The sequence below is a fragment of the Coloeus monedula genome (genome assembly GCF_965178545.1).
Source record: "Coloeus monedula genome assembly, chromosome: 10".
In the NCBI taxonomy this organism is placed as follows: domain Eukaryota; kingdom Metazoa; phylum Chordata; class Aves; order Passeriformes; family Corvidae; genus Coloeus; species Coloeus monedula.
Window position 1 is genome coordinate 8,578,182 of NC_138790.1, and position 19,493 is coordinate 8,597,674.

Consider the following 19,493-nt stretch of genomic DNA (forward strand, 5'->3'; position numbering starts at 1 on the left):
TGAATAAATCTCTAGCAAAATGAAGTTGGAGAGGATGGGGCTGGCTGCAAAAACCATGGGAAGGAAGGAGCTTCTTAAAATGAAAGTACAGTCACAAGAAGAAACATGCATAAGGCAGTCATAAATAATTTCAGTTGAAGCCAAAGGTTGTGAAATAGCTCTAGAAGGGTGAAGGTCAGTAAGAAAAATTATAAAGACTATGTTTCAGCAGCAGTAGAGGGGTGGACTTGGAACCCTGGAATGTCTTCTCCTTGGGTCCTCAAAGCCAGTTGCCTGTGCTTTTCTGTTCAGGTGGATGGCTGTGGGAAATGCTGACTGTTGTTGCATCCAAATGCTCTGGCAGCTTAAAAGCAGCATGTTGTGCTTCCATGGTGCCTTGCCTCGGAGGATTCAGAGTATATATGCAGGCTTTACCTTTGTGGACAGATGGAGGAAATAACTGTATGAAACCTCTGAGCAAGGTGCTGAGTCAGCGATGAGGGTACCCTGGTGTCTTTGCTTCTCTTCTCCAGCAATTTGAAATAAAACTCTTGAAACTGCACAGGCGAGGCTTTGATGCCTGTGACTCTTTCAATTTCAGCCAGAAAGTGCAGAGACAAAAAATAGCTTTCACACAGGCCCTAAAAGTACTTTAAATATACTGCACATCTCAGCTCAAGAGGTAAAAGCTCACTTTGTTTCTGTTTGTTTGGTTTTTACTTTTTGCACTGCTTCAGGTTTAAAAGCTTTATTTTGGTGTGGAATTTCTAAGGCAGAGACCTGGAAAAAAACTTACTGTTTCAGTTTGCTATTCAGCATGCCTGGAAATCTCATTTTCTGGTTGTGTGGGGTTTTTTTTTTCTGCAGGCCACACCTCCTTATAGCCTATAAAACTTTAATTTATGCAATATAAATAAAAGCTGGCCAGCCTGGGCTTTGTCGGGCAGGTGTGGAAGCTTTTGGCATGTGACAGTGATAAGCTGCTGACTCAGGGGTAGGTGGCACCTCTGAAGGAAGGCAGAGTTTGGGTGTCTGGTCATGCCAGGCTGTGTGCGTCTCTTGGGGCTCCCTGAGCAGCACTGGGTGGGGACATCTTCAACAAGTCTGAGAAGGTCCTGGGTCTGAATCCATAGCAGTTTAGCTTCCCATCTTGCTTTTCAGAACAACAGTTTTCTAAAGGCTGTCAGCACTTAGTTACTCAGCAACTATGAGCTCTGAACTCCCTCTCAGGGTAACCAGGAGTTTCCTAATCAGCGGTTTACCTGCAATTGCGGTGCCACTGATATTGCTGTGCAGTGATTGAAAACACACTTGGAAGCAAACTTTGGGTTTAACAATTCTTATGTATTTGTTAGTTTTAGTGCTTTTGCAACATTCCACTGGAACAAGCCTGGAACTGCTGATAAACACAGTCACCTGAAAGCCAAGCTCTTTAAAGCACCAAATGTTGCACTGCACAAGAGCATGTAAAACTGTATTCAGGCACATAAGTAACTACATGTCAGAATACAAAAATAAATGGTGTGTGCAAGCTGATAAAGTGTTGATTGAAAGGGAATTTTGCAAGAGCTGGTAGCTGTACTCCACCCTTGAAGAAAAAGTGCCAATAAGGCTTTCATAACTGAGACAAACTGTGAATCATTTAAGGTGAAGTCTAAATTGGAAACCGTTTGTATTTCAGTAGAACTTTTAGGTGTAACAGTTTGCCAGTTTTAGATGTTAGATGACAAACCAGATCAGTACTTTTGCCTGCTACCAGGAGCCTGGACCCAAATTTCTTTCTCTAAGCCTGTTATAAGATAGTCAACTACCTTATAGTTTTGTCTAAAGGCTTCTTTTAAAGACAGAGTGCATGTGTTACGGTGTTGGCTGGTTCTGCTTCTGGAGGCTCAAGGTTCTACTAATCTTGTTCTGGTTTTGTGTTTCTGAAGCCTGAATTGAAACCAAGTCCTCCCTCCTTACGTGTGTGTGTGTGTGTGTATAAGTATACGTATATAACTTTTTTAGGAAGCTGTCCATGCTGTCTCTTCCCTCTCCCTGCCTCCTGCTGCCCCTTGCTGTGATGTGAATACTGTGCTGCTTGTGGTGGGCTGGAGACCTACTTGCTGGCTTTGCTGCTTCCATCGTGGCTGAGACAACCCAAGGATTTGAGCATCCCACCAGCTGAATGCGACCTTGAATGTCCCATTGATCCCAGCCAAACCCTTGGTATATGTGAAAAGTTCCTGTGCAGCCAGCACAAGGTTGGTGTATTTTCTGGAAAACAGTAACCATGCTGGAAATGGCAGGCCCTGGAGCTCTCAGAGCCAGCTACCCTCTCCCACAAGGCGTGTGTGCCTCGAGGAAGATCCCAGCCTGGCTGCTGCTGTTGGCACATGGGGAGGAGCCAGGTGCTTTAGGAGGGGACAGGGAGCAGGACTAAATCTGAGAGTGGCTTAGGGCCCCCAGGCTGGGAGTGCCTGCCCTACAGGGCTTCCTCCACCTGGGCTGCTACCAGGGCAAGGGGCCAACGGTGCTGCTCAGTGACTTTCATGGTGTGCCTTCCTGAAGCCAAGCCTTAGTTCCTGACATTGACTTGGGGGTAGGAGGAGTATCTCCACAAGAACACGCTCCTCCTTGCCCTGCTCCTCTTTCACTCTGAAGCAAGTGATGCTTGAGAGACACAGTCACAGCTAGTATCTGCTGCAGTATTTATCTGGTCACTTAACTTGGGGGATGCTGAGAATAGAACAGTGCAGCCTGGATGCTTGGCTTAATTTCTGTATGGTAAATCAAAGTCACGCCTGCCTCGGCAGCCACATACAGTCTTTGCTTCTGCTTGACTAATCTGCAAATGCTGGTTTATTAATAGTGCATCCTTCTTTTTTTTTTTTCCAGTATGCTTGGTCACTCCTATCAGTGCACAGTGCTTGTGAAAAAACCCCAAAGTAGCATCACTTTCAAACTGTAAATTTCCTTTCTGGGAAGATGACATAGTACTGCAGGCCAGGGTTTCTAGAGCCAGATTATACAGTTTCTATTTTGCAGCTAAACCAGCAGATTCAAAGTCAGGCTGCCACACTGTAAGTCTCGGGGAAGTTGTTGTCAAAGCTATTTGACTGTGTGTCTTCTCTAGAATTTTGTCTTGTCCTTTTAATAGATCAATAATGAGAATAAGGAGAGCTGTAAAATCAGAAGTAGAAAACAAATATGATCTGGTTTCCTGCTGTTAGCTGAAATATTACAGGATACAAAAAAAATTGTTCCTCCTGATCTTTTTATGCCTGTGGGAGGGTCAGGTGTGTCCATCCCATGCAGAGGTTGTGGCAGGGGAGGGATGATGGAGTATGTCCACACACAGCACACCTGCAGCACTAAGCCTGTTTCCTCAGTCCTGTCAGGCTCGGGGTCTGGGCAGCTGCCACAGGAATGTTCCACAGGGGAAATTGCACCCTGCAGCACTGGTGCCATACCTTGGCATAGGGAACTGGCTTGGCTGTGTCTGTCTGCTCCATGTGTGTCTGCACTGTGATGGTAAATCTGCTTCTGGAGCTCTTGCTTACTGTCACAGTAGTGCTGCGTGAGAGGAGTGAGGGGAAACCATTGCAAATGCCAGGCAACACCTGCAGGTGAGAAAATCCTCCTCTTAGATGGTTGATTTAGACACCAGAGGTATGGGAATGTCAGGGAAACAGGTCACTTCATGGTGCTCAGAGGGAGGGGAGCAGCCCCTCACCACAAAGGGAGCTTCTGTAGATGTTGGAACAAATGAATTGGTATTCACACCTGTGTGGATGTTAATGCCTCAAATTTGGTTCTATGATTGTTCACTAAAGCAAGATCTGTTAAAACACAAAGACTTGTCTTGTTTATCCTGATGAAAAGGCTCAGGTGAGGAAGTATTTTTGGAGATAGACCATATATATGACTCAGAGCAAATCTCAGAAAAGACTACAGAGGCTGTCTGGCTGCTATAGCAACTGCCAATTGCCTTTGTGTAGTAAAATGTAATACCATTGGCCCAAAGTGCCAATAAAGCCTTGCCTTTCCTTCACCTGGAGTCCTGGCTATTGCCCTCAGCACAGGCCAGCCCAGCTGTAGTGGTAGGCACCAGAGTTTGAGGAAGGTCTTGATTCTAAGGTGCTTATAGTTTTGGGGGGGTTTTATTGCTGATTACATTTGTTGCAAGGATTTAACCCGGAATCATTTCAGAATGATTTTCATTGCATTGGGAAGGCATGGATGTGCATGAGAGAAGGGTGGGGGTGGGCACGGCTAGGTCAGTCCCACTGGAGCTGCTCCTGCCCTGCTCCTGCCCTGCTTCTGCCCTGCTCCTGCCCTGCTCCGTGGCACAGGGCTGTCCCCAGGGAGGGCACCCCACTGCCCGCCGCACGCAGGTCTGGCAGATGCGCTGCTTGCTTTGCCGTGCTGTGAGCAAGGAGCCCGAGCAGAGCCTGGGCAGTGCCGAGCTCCTCCAGCCCCCGGAGCCCGAGCAGAGCCTGGGCAGTGCCGAGCTCCTCCAGCCCCTGGAGCCCGCAGGGAGCCTGGGCAGTGCCGAGCTCCTCCAGCCCCCGGAGCCCGCACGGAGCCTGGGCAGTGCCGAGCTCCTCCAGCCCCCGGAGCCCGCACGGAGCCTGGGCAGTGCCGAGCTCCTCCAGCCCCCGGAGCCCGCACGGAGCCTGGGCAGTGCCGAGCTCCTCCAGCCCCTGGAGCCCGAGCAGAGCCTGGGCGGTGCCGTGTCCCTGCAGCCGCTGTCAGCAGCCCGTGGGGTGCAGGTGACACAGAGCACCACCTGTGCTGGGTGGGCTTTAGCAATGTGCACCTGCCATCATTCTCCTCTCGGGAAACCTGCCAGCTCATCTGGTGGGGGGTGTTTTACCCCACCCACAACTCCTGCTTCTGCCAAATAATCCAGGACAATTGGTGTAAAGTTATGTGCACGGTACCCAGGTAAACTAAAGGCAAAGGTCTGGTGCTTCAGAGATCAGCTCTTGGTCTGAGCATGTTCTGGAGTCCCCGTCATGTTTTATGGAGGTTGTCTCATCTCTCCTTACCGTCTATACCATGTGTTTTTAAAACTTAGAAGGGTCAGAATTAATTAGGGGTGTCAGGAAGGGGAGTGTGTTGTGAGGATGCCTGGTATTTTTGCTTACCCATCCCACCTCCAGCATTCAGTCTGTTTTTCACCATCAGAGGAGTCCTAGCATAGCCTTCATTTTTGAGATGACTCATTTCCTTTTCTGCAATGCTCTTATGTTCTAGTGCTAATAATACTTCCACAAGTGGAAGTCATTATTATAGAGGACTGCTGATAAACTGGTCATCCTACCTTGCCTCTCAGATGGTATCATAAGTGGCAGCCTCAATGTTTTATGTTCTGCCCGAGAGAGTAATTTTTCTTTCAACCCTGGAATTTAATTAACTTAGAAACATGTGCCTGCATCCATTTGGAAACTGATGGCATTAACTAAATAAACCCACACAGTAGGTTTTCAAAAGACGTTTGTTCCCTGAGCCTTTGTTTACTGTGAGCAGTCTGGGGCAGGCTGTTCACTGTCTCCTCTGTGCCGTGTGTGTCTGTAGGAGCAGCCAGGTGTGTGCCACCTGCTGCTGATAATAAGGCAGTAACGTGATTCATATGATGAGGCATAAAGGCTGCAAAGTCACCAGCAGTCACTTTTCCTGGCTCTGGTGCTGACTGTAAGTCTAGCACTCTCTGACATGTGCTGTGCTGTAGAGAGAAGGATGAAGGAATGTGACTGGCTTTTTCCTGGACTTGTGAATCCTGCCATCTTTCTTTTAACATGAAGCCCTTTTTTAAATGGCTGATGGGAGAGAGAGAGATGCAGTGTGTCTGGTGACAAATGTGGCAGTGGGTGATTGTGTTGTTGTTCCAGCAGATGGCTAACACCAGTATGGGAAGGATGTTATTTTAAGCCCCCTCCTCTGCTGGTGGAAGCATGAGAAGCAGAAGAGCGAGCTGTCTCACACAGCAACTGAGCTTTCATGATAGACACCAGTTAACCTGATCTTTGTATTAAAAAAAAAAAAAGAAAAGGAAAAAGGGTTGCTTTTTTTTAAAGAGCCTCCTCCGCCTATGTCTAGCTACATTATTGTAGCAGGTTTGGTTTGTAACCAGGCAGAACCACCAATTTAGTGTAGTAGCTTGGTCCAAAATACTCATTACTATTTACCTTCTGTGAGATAAGAATTAGGAGAAAAGCAAAGCAGGCACCAAGAATATAAAGAATATAAAGAAGTTTATTAATAGACCTAAAATAAGGAAAAAGAAAAGGGGGGGGGAAAAAATCATACCACACCTTCAGAACTCTTCTCCTCCCCCCACCTTTCTCCCTTCTCCCACTGACAATGTAGAAAGACAACCCTTGAGATGTTCAGTCTGTTTACCACTTCCATAATAACCTTGTTCAGTTCATTTAGGAAGAGGAGTCTCTCTTGCCCATGCTATGAAAACATTATCACAACGAGGCAGCCGCCCGGGTTGGTTCTCTGCTCACATGTGAGTCCCTCCCACAACTTGCAGCTTTTCCCACAACTGCTTTCGAGGGTCCAATCTTGAGTTACTGGGGTACAATTTTAAGGTTGAGCCGTTCAGGAACAAAAGTTCTCTTCACCCATCTCTGGGAGCATTTAGCCTCTAAGAACAGAGGCCCTTCTCCTTCCCTGGGAGCAAAGGGTCTTCCTCATCTTCATCTCTAGGACTATCTCTGGGAGCATCTCTAGGAACTGAGGTCTTCCCCTCTTCCATTTGGAGCAACAGTCCTCATCACTTCCATCTCTCCCTGTTCAAACTTCTCATCAAATTACAGCTGCGTCAGCATCTGCTTATCTCAGCACAGGTGCTTTTGCTCACAAGTACAAGCTGAATGCTCCACCCCCCATGCCTTCATGAAATTATAACGGGTACTCTGATATATCATAGTCCATCACCACCATAGCTTTACAACAGAATTTCAGCTTTAAGCATCTCCTCTTTCTTCTCCCTCAGGTTTTCAGCTCTTCACAGCACTAAAAGGGTTAATCTCACCCAGGCCTTGCAGCTGGAATGTGGCTTATTGCTGTTGGTTACATGATCTTTTGCCGGACAGCGGTGCAGCTTTCAGCCGGATCTTGGCCGCACTGGAAAGGGGGAGCCGAGCCGCTCCAGCTGCCCACAGCAGGGCTGTGGGGGGGGTTCCGCAGGTGGAACAGGGCCCATCGGCTCCAGGATGGCCGTGGCCTGGCCTGGCCTGGCCTGAGCAGGGCCTGGGCTGGGCCTGCCGGCCCCCACACGGGGCCCGCAGCCGCCTGTGCCAGCGCCGGAAACGAGAGAGCGCTCTGCCTGGGGTTTGTCTATTCTCAAGTGTGTTAAAGAATTGTCCATATTCAAACTGGCCATCTGATAGGTTCTGTCAGGTCACAGAAGAAGCTGTAAGCACCCCTTTGCAGAAACATCACTTCTGAGACTATGCTTGCTAACCCATGACAATTATCTAAAGGGGGAGGAGGGTTACAACAGAAAGCAAATACATCCTACAGGACAGCCTGGCTAACTTTTCTCAGATCTTGCCACTGTGGATGCTGAGAGCCTGCTGCCTTCAGGAAGAGGGTGCTAAGGAGCCAAGGATGTCCTGGGCGTGGCTGGATGGGCAGCACCTCTCAGGGATACTGGATAGCATTGCCTCTTGCCTCTACTTCCCTTGCTGACCTGAGAATGCAACACTTCCCCCAAAAGTACCGTGTTGCTGTGCTTGGGAGCTAATTAATGGAGCCCTCGCTTAAGCCTCTGGTGTCCCAGGCAGGGAATAAAAGCCCTTTACTGGGGAGTTAGGCAGGAGAACTGGTACCTCATGTTGCTTGTCCAGTTTTCCCTCTGCTGCCTCTGCAACGATGCTGAGGTTGTCATTTAATAACCACAGAGGTGGTGCATCCCAGCAGGGCTCCTGCAGCACCTGGTGCAGTGGGAGCTGCTGGGAATAGGGGAGCTGGTGCTGGACACAGCTGGGCAAGGCAGTGATTCAAAGGTGGGGGTGGAAAAATTTCTCTTACAACAGTTTTCTTACAGGAGAGGGGTTGTGAGGGCTAGGGAGGAAACTTAAACTTCTCTGGCGTGGGGTGGGAGCCAGCTGTCTGTCTCACACTGTCCTGTGTTGCTGAATCTCATCAGCCAACCCTCCTCTTGGTCCCACTTCTGCTCAGGTTACCACACAGTGCAGCAAAACCACTGCTTCCTTCGCTGACTGAGCTAATGGAAACCCCTTTAATAATTCAGGGGATAAATTCTGCCCTTGGAGGGGTGGATTCTGCAGGAAAAAGCACTGAAATGCAGGTGGTTCTTGGGTGGGCTGCATGGGGATTGCCTGTGCTGACTGACAGCTCTGTGGCCTTTCCTGTCCCCAGATAGTGATGTACATAGGCCAGGTCTCCAAGGACATCCTGAAGTGGCCTCGGCCCCTATCACCACCTGTCGTGAAGCTGGAGATGAGGACGAATGCAGAGTATGGGATGCCGTCCACCCACGCCATGGCAGCTACAGCCATCTCCTTCTCCTTTTTCATTGCAACCGCAAACCAGTACAAGGTAGGGAGTACAAAAAGAAAACAAAAGAAGAAAAAGAAAATACATTAAAAAAAAAAAAAGCATGTGTCTGCTTCCAGTAAGCCACATAAAGCTTGCAAATCCAAAGCTGTTGCCACTTCCAGAGGAGCTCTGTATTTATTTTCACAGATGCGTATTCTTTTCTGTGCTTACCTGTGGCTGGTCAATTACAGACACAGAAAAAAATTTAGTGGAAATATCCTTTCTTTTGCACAGACTCCTCTCGGAGCTGCTGGCAGGCTGCACTGCCCTGCTGTGTTGTGGTGGGTCCACTGTGTTTTTGCACGTGGGGTGACCGTGGAGGGAAGGTGCCAGCATTTTGTGCTCACCCCATGCCCACCAAGTCAATGCTGCACGTTGGGACATGCTGGCTCCCAGGGCAACCAAAGGAGCTCTGTGTCACCTGGTTTCTGTATGAAAGGAAAAGTATCCTTGGAAATCCCCTGGCCCTAGCCTGGGTTAGACTAACAGCACACAGCATGACTGGAAAGCCTGCTGTCAGAGAAATAACAGCAACTTCGCTGCACTGGAGCTGTGGGCTGCTTGGGGAAGTCTCATCATTTTTCCTCACCATCTTTCTAAGAGGTTTATTTCCTGAAAACTCATTTCTCCATGATTATTATTTTCATTCTGTTTTATGAATCCAAGCATGTGTTTCCTGTCCTCTAGCAATAATAACTTCCTGGCTGCATTGTATTTAAGAATGTTTCTTAGCCCCCTCAAGGAATAAACCCATATAACCAAGAGGGCTCCTGCTCCCTGTGTGGTAACTGGTCAGAGCAGCTTGACAGTGGAATGGGGACAAGGAGCCGTAAGAGGGAATATTTATCAGCCCTGGAAGGCCAGATCCTCCCATGTGTCAGAGCTTCCAAGAAGACCTGGTCAGCATCACCTTCTCCTCCTCAATCTGCAAGTGCCCAGTGGGACATGCAGCTCTTCACAGGCTGTCTTGTGCTTCTTGGAAACTGCCACGAAACAATAAAGCTGCTGTCAAATAATTAAATTGTTTAATTGCCTCTATTAAGATGGAAAAATCTCCCAGTACATTATGCTGCTATCTTCTCAAGCTGCTCTAATCATCAATTACTGATCTGGACTAGCTCCCAGGCTGCCTGCTGAGGGAGGAGTCAAGTGGGTGTAAGTACTCCAAAGGCTTAGAGAAATCAGGAAAATTAGTGTTTTACGAACTGGGAGTGATATCTGCAGCTGGGTCTGAGCTGTCTATTCAGGGGGCTGGAGTATGCTGGGGGAAAGGGTCAGAAGAGAGTTGTTATGCTTAGAATTTCCACAGAAGCATTTTTGTGCTGATCTGTGGCCACCCTGGCCAGTCGTCAGCTTCTGGCAGAAGATGGAGACTTTGTGTCAAATTGGATTAATTAATTGCATTTATTTATATTTTGAGTTGGTTTATTTTTTTACAAAAGATCTCCCTTATGGACTGAAAGGAGCCCAGCAGCCCACTCAGTTTCAGGATTTGAATGAGTGCATTAAGGGCTAATATGTTAAGCTTATTCTTTACCAAATAGGTGGGGTTTTTTTCCTTTTTAAATGTTGATTTATTTAAATGCATCTTTCCATGTTTGTAGGCTACTCAGAGAGGGCATTAAGCAAAAACACCTTCATAAGATGACTAAACCTTTAAGTGTCACAGGGAAGAGCAGTCCTGACTGCTCTAATAGCTGGACTGTGGTTTCAGCCCAGACATTGATTCTCCCCACTCAGCCCACGGCTCGAGGACTATTGATCACACTTCTGGTCAGACTCCGCAGCTGTCACAATCCCCTTGGCTGAGCTGAGACTGCAGTGCTACCTCAGTCATGGCTTGTACAGCATGCTGTGCCTTTTTTCTTAAGCTCTTTAACACTAACATGGTTTTTGCAGATAGGTATTGTAGGGAACAATTCTGCAAATACCATCTATTTCCCACACTTCCCCACACTGAGACCAGATCTTCCAAAAGCAGGCACCACAGCTAATGAAATGACCTTCTAGCAGGGTTGCATGTTGACTGGGGCGGGGGGGGGAGGTGTCTTGTCTCAGGTCACATTAATCTCTTGGGGAAAGTACAGCTCAGGAGCCGCTTCTTGCATGAGATCCTTATGTCAGTCCAACTGCTTGGTGTAATGTGTGTATTTAACTTATTTTTTTTCCCTTTTCACAGTATCCATTCGAGCTTGGCCTGGTAGCAGCGTTTGTGTTTTCAACGTTGGTGTGTCTGAGCAGGCTCTACACAGGGATGCACACAGTCCTGGTAAGGATGTGCCTCCAGCTCTGCTTTCCTACAGCAGCTCCCATCTCCCACTCTTCAAGTGATACATGACGTGCCTTGGTCTGCCCCTACAGGAGTAGATGAGTTGTGCCACTGAATTTCAGGCTGAGCATTCAAAGGAGCTGTGAGGAAACCCTCGGGCTATTGATATTTGAGTCCGCAGGAAGTTTATAGCATGGGGAGGCTGCGGTGTGCGTGGGCTGAGGAGCCGGGTGAGGTCAGGGTGGCATCTCAATTGGAGCTCTCCATTTCGAAATTTTAATTGCGAGGAATGCACTTGGGCAACTGACGCTGCTCCTTAGCTGAGCCCTTTGTGCAATAGTATCACTGTTTTCAGCGAGAAATGCTCGGGGCTGGTTTAGACTGGGAGTGCCGGGGAGGAATTGCAGGTTGGTGAGTCACAAGTGAGCTGCCCTGGAGGGGCTGGGCAACAGCAGGTCTCCTGTCACCATACAGGCACAAGCACTTAAAAATATTATGACAAGTTTCTTGTTTTCAGCCGGAAGGAAATTAATTCTTAAGGGACTGAGATGCACAAATACTTTGAAAATAATCATAAAATATCGGTGACTCTATATGACAGACTTGCTGGGCACAGTTGCTTAGAGACATCAGTCCTGCTTTAGGAACAGATTTCAGTGTGCCTGTGATAGCTGGTTCTTTCCTGACAAGAGGAAACTTTATTGATTTGTTATATATAGTGGTCAAAAGGGTGGCCCAGCTTCCCAAGTATGGACAAAAACTCCTGGCTATTTCCCCACAGGAGTTTGATATGTGTTGTTAGTTGCATATGCATAAAAAATTGAATCTTTTCTACTAAGTAATAATTAGGTTTGTAATGAGACTTGATAACTGTAAGAAAGGGAGCCCTCATGAGATTAAGGTTAGCTATAAAATATAGCCTGACCTTCCCTTTCAGGCCCAGTGGATCAAAACAATATCTTACATCGAAGCTGCAGACACCCTTTCTTTGCTACTGACATTAAGTCAATCAGTAAAAATTCTTTGCATGCTTCTCTTGCTGGCCATCATAATGAAAGACCCCTCTAAACTGAGATGGATTTTAGGGTAAAGAAGAAAAAGTCCTTTGTGCTTTTGACATGATAGGAAAGAGCTGTAAAATAAAATTTAAAAAAGGCTTCTTATCTGAAGTGTGAGCAATGCTGCCTCTCAAAAGGGCAAATGTCCTTGGCTGGGGTCTTCACCCCATGTGTGCCATGGTGAGGATGGAGCTGGGGAAAGGCCCAGTGACCGTGGCTGCCACATGCAACCCCTCTCTCTGCAGCAGCAGCTTGTCACCCACAAAGACGGGCTCTGCTGTACCACCTGCAGTGATGGTTCTTTGGGGAAGAATTGCAATTCAGAGCTGTTTCTTACCTTTTGTGGGATGGGTCCTGCCCTGAGCTGTGATGTCATAGGGCTAAGGCACAGCAGTGCCCAGCCAAGCCATTGGCTCAAAGAGCCTCTGGATATTTAACTGAGGCCTTAATAGAAAGAATATAATTATGTATTAAGTGGTCATAGCATTTTAGTAAAGCAAAGAAATGGGTAACAAATATCCATGGACTTGGTGTAACTGATTTTTCCTGTTTGAGGTACCAGAGGAGGAGTGACAAGGACAGTTGCATTGTGCTTTCCTGCAGCTCTGTTGCAGAAGCTCATCTGCTGTAGCCTCAGCTCTACAAATCTGTCTGCATTTCAGCACTGCTGGCCTTGCTTTTGAACGAGGAGTGGTATCAGAAAGCACAGTCATGTCAGTAGAAGAGATGTTACCATTAAAGACTTTCTGGGGAGACAGTCAGCTGCTATGGGGAGCTATCTGCATCCTTCCAGCTGTACCAGAGCGCAGGGAAAAGGGGTGTCAGTAATGCACTTGCACTGCTGACAGGTAATTTAGTTACAACTACCCTTCTCCACCACCTCAACATCAGAATGTCCTGTGTGTGTGTAAAAACAGGGGAAAGGCAGAGTAAAAACAGGGGAAAGGCAGAGTCCTTTCTTTTAGGTCTTAAATGATGGAGTCTGAGGACCTGGTAAAGAGGGGATCTGGAGTTACCTGGAAAAGGCAAAGTAAAAAAAAGTAAAAATTTGGACACATTTTGAAGCAGTGAATCTGTGGGTTTTACAGGTTATTTTTGAGAAGCAAAAACCAATTGGAGATGATATGACTGGTAGTTGTTGTTTGCTTTCTTTCCCCAGAGAGCCGTATTTTAGAAAATATTACTTTGCTTTCCATTTAAAACATTGGCCCAATTTTTGGTCCCTGCCTCAATGCAGTGAACAAGTTTTCCTATCTCACAGCTGCTGGAGCCATTCCCTCCAGAGCTACAACTGATGTGAGAACCTCACTGGCACTGCAACTACCCTGAGTTACAAGCAATAATACCCTGTGCTGGCCAGCATGGTCGCTTTTTTGCCCCTGAGATATACCCATTCCATGTTGATGCATTTATTGCTGGAGGTGGTGTTCTGGAGCTCCCACCCTGCCCCTTTGACGGGCTGTATTTCAGGCTTTTTCACGCTACCATTAATCGTCAAATTATCTTAAATATTTTGAAGCTGATAAACACACAGCACATTCACAGTGCTTCACACACTGTGTAGTACAGTCCTTGGGGGATGAAATAAAGTAACCCTTAGGAGTGGAAACCAAGTAAGATATTTCTGTTTAGGAGAGTGAGCAGTGTCTCACACTAAATGAAAATGTAGAGGAACTTACAAAAACGCAGAATAGGAAAAGTGTTATTTTTGCTTGGATTGGCAATATCAGGGAAGCAGATATTTGGCACTGTGTGGGATAGCATAGCATAGCAGTGGAGGGGCTTTAGGGGAGGTAGACGGAGTATGGGGAGGACTCGTCTGTGCTGAGGCAGCTGGAGCATCCCAGCAGGGCAACAGGAGGTTTTAAGTTTTGCTGGTAGTACTGCACCTTGAGCAAAATCCCGTGCCTGCCTTTATTTAAAAATTCCTTGATAATTGCGGGCTTGGCGAGACGGTAATCTGTTTACACAGGCAGACAGGCAAGAATGTGCTTCCTGGGAGTGCTAAAGCAGCTCCACCCCCGGGGAAAACTCAGGTCCTGCTCCGGGGGACACAGCAGGGAGAGTCCACAAAAGCAGCTTTTCTCGCAGAAATCAGAGCCATCTTTCCTCTTCCCATCTTCTCCTTAGTTTAGCAGGCAAGGGGGGAAATAATTCATTCTGCACTGCTAAATGTAGGTGTTGTTGTGGATCTTGCCCACCTCCTCTGGGTGTTCAAAAGATCAAACCTGCCCATGCACACCAGGACTGAAAGGAGTCACCACAGACAGCCATGGCATGTGCTGAGCTCTCCAGCAGCTTCTAGTGAGGAATTTCCAAAATGAGAAGCCCACATATTGGTGGATAGGGGAAAGAACAGAATAAACCACTGGCCTCCAAACTTTTTTGTTCGGTAAAAAAAATCTGAATATGCACCCCCTATATATATGTGTATATATATATATTTACTTACAAATTGTATACGTGTACTACTGTACCAATACATACATTATAAAACACATACAAAATATACTCTAACAAACATAAGGATGAAATAAGCACTACTTTTAAAAAATGCGTATATGTTGTTTTACTGATGAGTGGTGCAGAAGGTATGTTCTCCCCCCAGCCCAAAGGGTTGCCTGGTGCACCCAGTTTGGAGACCACGGGTACAATGCCACTGGTCAGGGGCAGAGCTGATTGTCTGGGTCCTGCTTGAAACCTCCAGGAGCCATGTTACTGTACTGGGGCTGAATGGGAGGATAACAAAGTTCAGAAAACTCTAACCAGGTTTGTAGGTAGGGACTGTTTGGAGCTGGGTTGGGAACTGCTGCAGTCAAATCTGACTAAATCTGGGTAAACCTGAGCAAAGTTTTCATGAGGGAATGTTAATGCTTGGTTACATTTCTTTAATTGAAACAGAAAAGCATGTGAACAGCTTTTGAGTTTTGCTCCTTGATCACCTTGATCAAGTGTATCAAGGACTTTTTCTTCTAACATGAGGTGGACAAACAGCTGGGTGGGAAATGGAGGTATAGAGTGGGGATGGGATTTCTGAGCATTCGTGCTGGGAGCAGCCCTCAGCTCTTTTGTGTTGAGGCAGTTACTTAGTGTTGGGCCAAAACATGTTTTGTGTGTAAAGGTATCATCTAAGAATTGATATCAAAACATGAATTACTGTGAAACATTGACACATAATGGTATTTTACATCCTAGACATCTGTGATCAAGTTTGTGTATTCCCATGGCTAGCCTCATGTTTTGGATGAAGGAATAAATGGAAATTTGTATTAGGAATATGCACAATGGCTGTAGGACTTGCTTAAAACCAAATGTTCTGTGAATCTAATGCATGTTGTAAACAGCTGAAGTTCAGCCACACAGGAGTCATGCATTTACCAGAAAGTCATTAAATATTTCTGTTGTGAAAAAGTCCCCTCATTCCTGCCTAGCTCAAAGTGGAGTTCACATAAATAATTTTCAGACTGTGACCAAGCATGGTAGTAGTCAGCTGCCATGACTCGTGAAAAAGATACAATCTTAGAAGAGGACATTCCTGTCTGTGACTAACTTCAGCTTTTGCAGAGCATTTTGTGGCTGTTCTAACACTGCTGCCTCTTGTGACACTGGAAGGGCAGCGTGGGGAAACTTGTTTTATTATTTTTTACCTGGCTGCTCTCATACAGATGGCTTTTGTTAGGGGTTACCTCCTGTCCCCTTTCTCAGCTTTGTGGCTGACAACAATCAAGTTCTCAAAACAGCTTATTTGCCTCTGTTAATAAATTAGGGTTTAACTATGTGCTTGCTTTGGGCACTGTACTGGAAACCGGATTTCAAAGACTTGGGCAACAAATTTCTCCTTGCTGTATCCCTGCCCGGAGGTGCCTCCCTCCCACTGCTGGCAGAAACCATGGTACGTGCACCATGTCCCACAGCTCTGCACTTTCCATCCCTGGAGCTTGTGTTCCTGGGATGGGAACCGGTCTCTGACAAAGGACAGCATCTTCCCCTTTATGCAAAGCAAGCAAGGGATAATCACACTGATGTGATGAAATCGCTTGTAGGGTTATGGGAGGGAAAGGGTTTGTGTGAAGGCAGCTCACTGCAATATTGTCCCTGAGATGGAGTTGTGCATGTGCCTTTTCTGAGATGGAGAATTGGTGGAGAATGCCCTCAAAACATGAGAGCAGATGAGGAGGAGAATGTGTGTCCACAGACATGTGCTTATGCATAAGCTAAGGTTAGGTTCATGGACTGTCATGTTTTATTTAGCACAGGCTTCAGGTTGTCCCTGCATGGAGGTAATGGCATCACTGAATTCAGGGTGTTCCTCCACTACTGGGCCCCACCAATGCAGATACTGGTCTTTTATGATCACCCAAATACCCAGTTTACCTTCCAGATCTCACAAAGCCTATTAAATGTGATTTATTTACAGGATGTGATCGGTGGAGCACTGATTTCGGCTGTGCTGCTCATGCTCTTGTATCCTGCATGGGACACGATAGATCACTTGCTCTTAACCAGCCCCTTCTGCCCACTGTTTTCCATAGTTGTGCCTCTTGTCTTATGTTACAACTACCCCAAACTAGACTATTACAGCCCTACCAGGGGAGACACCACTACTATCTTAGGAGCAGCAGCTGGAGCAACTGTGGGATTTTGGTTAAACAACCAGTATGCTGCTCCAGCCTACACCAGCAAAAGTTTTCAGCCTGGATTTCCTCTGGTCACCAGTACCATGGTGCTCGTGCTAGCCAGGTTCTTCGTAGGGATCTTGGTTGTCCTGCTGACGCGCTGGGTCATGAAGAGCGTGGTCCTTGGCTTGCTGGGCTATCGGTACAAGTTCCCCATCCGTGACCTGGAAGCCCAGAGACGCCTGGAAGTGGAAGTGCCCTATAAGTTTGTGACGTACTCCACCGTTGGCTTCACAGCCACCGTGATTGTGCCGCTGCTGCATGAGCTGCTGGGACTGATGTGAGCACAGCTCCTCCTCACCGAGCCACCTGCGGCACCCGTGCTTTGGGGACACAATAACTCAGTCCAGGCTGGTGACTTGACCGAAAAGTGTTTTGGGCCTTTCTGCACTGGTGTGGTGGGTTTGGCTCTGGCTGGATGCCAGGTGCTCACCAAAGCTGCTCTGTCACTCCCCTCTCTCCAGGGAGAGAAAGTATAATGAGAGGATCATGGCTCGAGACAAGGGCAGGGGGAGATCACACAGCAGTTTTACCGTCACAGGCAAAACAGACTCGACTGGGGGAAATGTTTAATTTATTACCAAATTATTCAGAGTAGGATAATAAGAAATAAAACCAAACATTAAAACTACCTTCCACCTACCCCTCCCTTCTTTCTAGGCCCAACTTCCCTCCTGAATTCTCTACCTCCTCCCACCCACCATCACAGGGGGATGGGAATGGAGGTTACAGTCAGTTCATCATTGCTTCTGCTGCTCCTTCCTCCTCAGGGATAGGACTCCTCACACTCCTCCCCTGCTCCAGCGTGGGATCCCTCCCAGACAAGACAGCTCTCCAAACAAAAACATCTCCAAAGTGAATTTTTCCCATGGGCTACAGTTCTTCATCCAGCATGTGTCCGCTGAGGGGTCACAAGTCCCACCCAGGAGCCTGTTCTAGTGTGGACTTCCCACACCCTTCTTATGGCATTACCCTGCTCCAGTGTGGGGTCCTCCACTGATTGCAGGTGGATCTCTGTTCCCCATGGACCTCCATGGGCTGTAGGGGCACAGCTACCTCTCCATGGGCTGCACCATGGGCTGCACCATGGGCTGCAGGGGAGTGTCTGCTCTGGCACCCAGAGCACCTCTTCCTCTTCCTTCTGTGGTCTTGGTGTCTGCAGAGTTGTTTCCCTCCCATATCTTCACTCCTCTCTCTGCCTGCAGCTGAGCAGGTTTTTCCTCCCATCTTAACTGTTATCCCAGAGGTGCTGCTACTGTCACAGATGGGCTCAGTGAATCTGTCTGGGAGCTGGCTGGCATTGGTTCTGTTGGACACATTGGTTCTGGCACCTTCTGAGAGAAGCAATGCTTGTAGCTCCCCCCCCACCACTACCATGCCCTTGCCACACAAACCCAAAGTAACTGACCTGAAATATCTGACCTGGAAGAGTCCTGGGAAGGCCTGTGCACAGATAACTTTGGGTTAGAAATCACCCACCCCACTGTGTCCCCACTGTGTCCCATAACTAGACACGCTTCCCCCAGGCAACTGAAAATGACAAGCACATAGCCAAAATGCCTGCCAGAGCAGCAGCAATGGCTGGTTTCCTGTGGAGTTGGGGTTGGTGGGGAGCAGGCCTGTACCTGCTCAGCTGAGGGCTGCTCCTGAAGCAGCAGAGCAAGCTAAGGAAAGGCTCAGGTTTGGGGCATTGGGGAAAAAGCAGCTGGTGGGGTGGGGAGAGAGGTGTCCAGCCAAGAGCAAAGTGCCATCGTTGGGCAGAGCTCATAGTGTCTTCTGATGGCACTGCCAGACCAGGCTAGGTCTGTGGGGATGGTTTTACTCATTATTACAATTAAAAAAAAAAAAAACAAACACAAAATGTAAAAGAGAAGGAAAATCTAACATAAAATTTTTAATGCGCTTTGCAACAAAGTTACCTTGGATATTAATAAGAAAGCCTCCACTAAAGGATACTTTGCCTACAAACAACTGAGCAGAGTTATTACCACAGCATTCCGGCTTGAACTCAGACTGTTTAGTTTTCCTGGCTAAGGCAAAGGAAAAAGTCCTTCCTGTCGTGCAGGGGTGACAAGTAGCGTCCATAAACTGCGTTGTGGAAGGAGCTGAGTAGTGACTCTGGTGACTACAGCGCATGGCAATGATACGATGCCATCATTTTCTGCTGCTGCACAGCATTACAGTTGGTCTTCCATGCATCCTGCAACACTTGTAGAATAGCAGGGCGGCATGTCCATAGGAAGGTCGTCCCTATAACTCAGGCCGCTTATTTAAAACAGAATATATCAGCTGTTGGACCAATGAGCTGTTGAGAAATACAGCATTGAACGTGGTCTTCTTGGCTAGGAAAATGTACCGTGCTATTGCTGCAGAGCTTCAAGTATGGCCCCCGTGCCTTGCCTGGCAGAATGTACAGTGAGAGCCAGCTTTTTAACCATGTCCACTTGCCTTCCTGGCTGTGAGAAAAATGAACCTGAAGAATGTAAAGGAGGTGCTTTGCCATCCATTGACTGCTTGGATAAACATAATCAATTCCAAAACTGTGGCTGGGAGTTCTGTCTGAGGAGTGCAAGGTGTGCACGTGAAAGAGCTGCACCACTTTAAACCCAGGCTATCAATCTCCAGAAGAAACGCAGGCAGAAATTTTAACCAGTTTTAGATTTGCTCAGGCTGTGGATAAACTGTTTCATAACAGGTTGTGTGGACTTTACACATGCATGCAAACAGCTTCAGCGAGCCTTTCAGCAGGGCACATGCCCGCTCACACCTGCCCCTAGGTGAGTGCTGAACGTGAGCCACCATAGCCATGGGGTTCATCCTCAGCCTCTCTCCCTCCTGTCACAGAAGCGCTGCCATCAGGTTTAAAACACCTTTAAACCCCTTGTGCTAAGAGTGCTGCATGACACACAAGGTGCAGTGCACAACCAGAGCCCTGAGGAGGGGCCACATCAC

General features: G+C 47.4%; 1 protein-coding gene across 1 annotated transcript in view; it reads left to right on the plus strand.

Annotated features, from left to right (window-relative positions):
• Window positions 1-17,092, plus strand: part of SGPP2 (sphingosine-1-phosphate phosphatase 2) — a gene marked incomplete at its 5' end in the record, with an annotated part of 33,424 nt that extends 16,332 nt beyond the window's left edge. The window contains 3 exons of the mRNA XM_082287705.1: window positions 8,359-8,538; window positions 10,718-10,807; window positions 16,283-17,092. Of these exons, the coding sequence (XP_082143831.1) occupies window positions 8,359-8,538; window positions 10,718-10,807; window positions 16,283-16,825 (813 nt within the window). The 3' untranslated portion in view covers window positions 16,826-17,092. The remainder of the gene's footprint in view (window positions 1-8,358; window positions 8,539-10,717; window positions 10,808-16,282) is intronic.
• Window positions 17,093-19,493: the final 2,401 nt, after the last annotated feature.